General features: G+C 44.9%; 1 protein-coding gene across 1 annotated transcript in view; it reads right to left on the reverse strand.

Annotated features, from left to right (window-relative positions):
* samd14 (sterile alpha motif domain containing 14) overlaps positions 1 to 5,000 on the reverse strand; it is a 25,158-nt gene that overhangs the window by 5,966 nt on the left and 14,192 nt on the right. Inside the window, exons 2-4 of the mRNA XM_062526834.1 lie at positions 4,322 to 4,479; positions 2,230 to 2,578; positions 333 to 432 (exon numbers count right to left, since the gene is read on the reverse strand). Coding sequence (XP_062382818.1) covers positions 333 to 432; positions 2,230 to 2,578; positions 4,322 to 4,479 — 607 coding nt within the window. The remainder of the gene's footprint in view (positions 1 to 332; positions 433 to 2,229; positions 2,579 to 4,321; positions 4,480 to 5,000) is intronic.

The raw sequence follows: 5,000 nt of genomic DNA on the forward strand, positions 1-5,000 counted from the left end.
AGCTGGAAGAAATAGAGTTGATCAGGTATAATAACACATATAAGTGAGTTGATCAGGTGTAACACATAAGAGAGTTGATCAGGTATATCAGGTGTAACACATATAAGACGATTGATCAGGTATATATCAGGTATAACACATATAAGTGAGTTGATCAGGTTTAACACATATAAGTGAGTTGATCAGGTATATCAGGTGTAACACATATAAGAGAGTCAATCAGGTGTAACACATAAGTGAGTTGATCAGGTATATCAGGTATAACACATATACTGTAAGTGAGTTGATCAGGTATAACACATAAGTGTCGGAGTCCAGTCGAGATGACTCACCCGAGGTCCAGGAATCTTCTCTTGGTCTTCTTGTCAAATATGACTGTGGGACTGCCAGGGTCTGGGGGACTGAGATCTCGACTGTCATCAGATACCAACACTGTTCAGATAACACACAGACAAGGCCACACACACACACACACACACACACACACACACACACACACACACAAAGATAGAGAGAAAGAGAGAGAGCACATCCACATGAGCTTGCGTTAAAAAACAAGAGTTGTAATAAACAATATTGAGTCCATCCTCTGTAGATAGTTAGCTAATGATGTGCCTCTTTAATTTGGTTTATGAACTCTTTGTAGCCAGTTCATATGTTTCTGCTGGAGTGTCAGCTGTGTTGTAACAGCATCTGTCATATTCTGTTTCACGTTTGTGTTCACTCAGACTCTGAATATTTAGTTTGTGCCCAACAAGTCAAATCTTTATTCCACTTTGACACACAACTGCTGCTTAAAACACACTTGACGCTCCACCAGAAATATATGATCTGGCTAAAGAGTACAGGCAGACATCTCAGGTTCAGAAAGTAATTGATCCAACCATCTAGTGAACCAGCTCAACCCAATTAGCAGCCAGGTAGATCTGATAATTAGTGATATCACCTGTGTTAAGCGCACAGGTAGAAAGAATATATCACGGCAGGATTTTTACTTTATGGAACCGGGATGTCCGCCTCTGCTAAGGAGCCTTCCATGCGTAAATGAAACAGCCTCTCATGTTAAATACTGTTACTGTCAAGCAGATGAGTTGCCCTCCATAGCAAGCAGGCTGACCCTGAAGATCTGCTATGCCAGTCAAACACACTCAAGCAAACGCCTGATCCATCACTTCAACAAGTCACAGGGAGTGGCGCTTGGCTCAATAGCAGATATATGAAACTGAAGGTACAAATTGCCTACAAGTCTGAGCTGTCAAGGTATAGTTATCGTCCTTGGTGTGAACTGCCCTTAACATGGTGTGTATCTTCGTTTTCGGGCTGTTAATATCGTTAAGCTAGAGTTTATGTGCGAACGTCATCAGTCATATTAATAAGAACGGTTTTATCTCTATAGTTATCGTCCTTGGTGTGAACTGCCCTTAAGATGGTGTTTATCTTCGCTTTCGGGCTGTTAATATCGTTAAGCTAGAGTTTATGTGCGAACGTATTAACGTATTAACGTATTAATATTTATGTGCGAACGTTCATATTAATAAGAACGGTTTTATCTCTATAGTTCTCATCCTTGGTGTGAACAAACGGCCCTTAAGACGGTGATGCGGTGTACCTTCGCTCTCGGGCCGTTATGTCGTTATGTGCGAAGACTGCGAACGTCATCAGTCATATTAATAAGAACGGTTTTATCTCTATAGTTCTCATCCTTGGTGTGAACGAACGGCCCTTAAGACGGTGAAGCGGTGTACCTTCGCTCTCGGGCCGTTATGTCGTTATGTGCGAACGTCATCAGTCATATTACAGTAATAAGAACGGTTTTGTCTCTATAGTTCTCGTCCTTGGTGTGAACAAACGGCCCTTAAGACGGTGAAGCGGTGTACCTTCGCTCTCGGGCCGTTATGTCGTTATATGCGAACGTCTTCAGTCATATTAATAAGAACGGTTTTATCTCTATAGTTCTCGTCCTTGGTGTGAACGAACGGCCCTTAAGACGGTGAAGCGGTGTACCTTTTAACTAAAATACTTTTATCTGCTGGTTTTTAGTTTAATTTGATATGCTGATTTTTAGCTTGTCTTTATTTGCTGGTTTTAGCTTAATTTTATCTGCTAGTTTTAATTCTTCTATATTTTTAATCCTTTTTTGGTGTGTGTGTGTGCATTGTAGCACTTTGAGGTCATTGATTTGGTGTAAAGTGCAATACAAATAAAATGTATTATTATTATTATTATTACCTTCGCTCTCGGGCCGGCGGCCTCTGCGCAGGTAGATGGGCGACCCGTCGGAGCTCGGGCAGGACTTGGAGGGCGAGCTGGAGGGCGTGGGCACCAGGGCCTCCTGGGACGTGGTGTTGGTCAGCTGCCGGTAGCGGCCCTTGGGCGCGGGCGAGAACGAGCCGCCGCCCCCCCCGCCGCCACCGCCGCCGTCCTCCGGGGAGCGTCGCACCAGGGAGGAGGAGTCGAAGGAGAAGGCGGGGCTTCGGTGCGCAGGCGAGGAGGACAGCAGCAAATCAGGGGAGGGGGAGGAGCCACGGAGGGCGGAGTGAAGCGGAGAGCGGACGGAGTGCAAGGGGCTGTCCAGAGACTGCAACACACACACACACACACACACATGTAACACACACATTTTACACGCATACACACACACACATACTGTAAGTATTACACACACATGTTACACACACATTTTACACGCACACACACACACACACACACACACAAATTTTACATGCACACACACACACACACACACACACACACACGTCTCTCTCAAATACACACACAGACACTCACACACAGACACACACACACACACACACACACACACACACATTTTACATACACACACACACACACGTCTCTCTCAAATACACACACAGACACTCACACACACACACACACACACACACACACACACACACACACACACACACACACACACACACACACACACACACACACACACACACACACACACACACACACACACACTTCACAGAAATTACACACACTCAAACCTTAAACCTCAAACATTGCAGCATATATACATCCCCAAACTGAGTCCATGTATATCTGTGAACTGATGATTTCTGGTAGTTGTAAGGCAGTTGCTCTTAGCACATAAAATATTCATCTAAGTTATCTCTCCTGGTGGCAAAGGGTTCTCTTGATCAAACACCTCTCTAGGATGATTCAGTAGAAACAGGAATTATGTATGTATACGTAAATGGGATTAAATAGAATGATTCAGTAGAAACAGGAATTATGTATGTACGTAAATGGGATTAAATAGCTCCTCCATTACAACCTCATTTATCATGTTTATACATGACAGCAGAGCACCTGAGCTAGACTATCATTTATAATACGCTGACAGAGAAGAGAGAGGTCCGCAGGAACGAGGAGAGGAGAGGGGGAAAAGAAAGAAAGAAAGAAAGAAAGAAAGAAAGACATGGCAACTGGGGGGGGAGTTAAATCAGAAGAGATGGAAGAAGCCAGCAGGAAAGAGGAGAGGAGAAGGAGAAAGAAAGAGAGAAAAGAAAGAAAGAAAGAAAGAAAGAAAGAAAGACAGAGTAAGTAGGGCAGAGCAGAAGAGGGAGCGGAAGAGGAAGAGAAAGAAGAAGAAGATGATGAGAATGAAAGTAAAGAATGAATGGAAGAGAGGATGAGAGTGATGTGAGGAAGCAGCAGATAGGAGGAGTAAATTGAGTGTGAGAAGGGGCACTAGGACCCAGGGGAAGGCCAGGGGAGGCACTCTCTCCCACTGGAGATGAGAGCAGCCAGAAGATCACATCACTCTGCAGCGTCATGGAAACTCCATACCTGATGCACTTGCATGCTTGGAGAACCAACCAATCAGCGTACACCAGATCTGTTTAGTCATGGGAGCTTTGGCAACAGCTACACTTTTAGAACAAAGGTGCCGTAGCTATTACAACTGAAATGATTTATTGCATGCTTCATCAATGGTACTCCTAAATGTTCTTTAAACCAAGGGTTTATCAAAGGAACCTCTAAGGGTTCTTTAAAGCCTGCATGGTTCTATATAGCACCCCAAGAACCTTTTAAGAGGTAGGCTACAAGCTATGGCAACAGCTATGGTAACAGCTAATTCTCAAAAGTTATGACACAACCTGTGCTGAAAAGACATGGCAAAAACAGCCGCAGTGCTCAGTCTCTGTGAATACTCTGGTAAACATACTGTATAGACCTCATGTCAAAGGTTACAGCCCAAATAAATAAATAATTGTGTCCTTGATTGGCTGGGGCATCTGTCACTCGCTGTGCTCCTCTTCCTGATTGGCTGTGGCTGCTGTCACTCACTCACCTTCCTCTCCACACACTCATCCCCCTCAGTGGAGCTGATGCTGTCGCGATAGTGGGAGCGGGAGGGGCGGTGCCTCCGGGTTTTGACGGACAGCTGGGCCCGGCCTTTCTGTATGCTGTTATCCAGCAGCTCCGTCTCTGGCACGGCCTCATTCAGATCTGCAGACACAGCACACACCATCTCCGTCACTTTAGGGTTAGCGCGTGTGTGTGTGTGTGTGTGTGTGTGTGAGGGAGAGAGACAGAGAGTAAGAGAGTGAGAGAGAGAGAGTGATATAGTATGGGGAAAGGGATATGCTTATATCCCTTTATATTTTAATATCCATTCAGTACCCATTTGCCTTTGTACTACCTCTACAGACATAATGAGACGTCAAATTAAACACACATTTGTGCATGTAAGTGTAACCATATTGTTTCATAAGTGCAGCAAACATATCTTTATTGTAGCCATCAATGGGCTCCTCTCCAGACCAACCCGCAGAGCTGATTCAAATTTCCTAACAGGTTCGTCTGGCTTCACCCAGGCTATGGTGGACCCTCACGCAATCAATCACACACTCACACACTCACCCAGGCTATGGTGGACCCTCACGCACTCACATACTCACACACTCACCCAGGCTATAGTGGACCCTCACGCACTCACACACTCACCCAGGCTATGGTGGACCCTCACG

Source organism: Sardina pilchardus, chromosome 22 (genome assembly GCF_963854185.1).
Source record: "Sardina pilchardus chromosome 22, fSarPil1.1, whole genome shotgun sequence".
Classification (NCBI taxonomy): Eukaryota; Metazoa; Chordata; class Actinopteri; order Clupeiformes; family Clupeidae; genus Sardina; species Sardina pilchardus.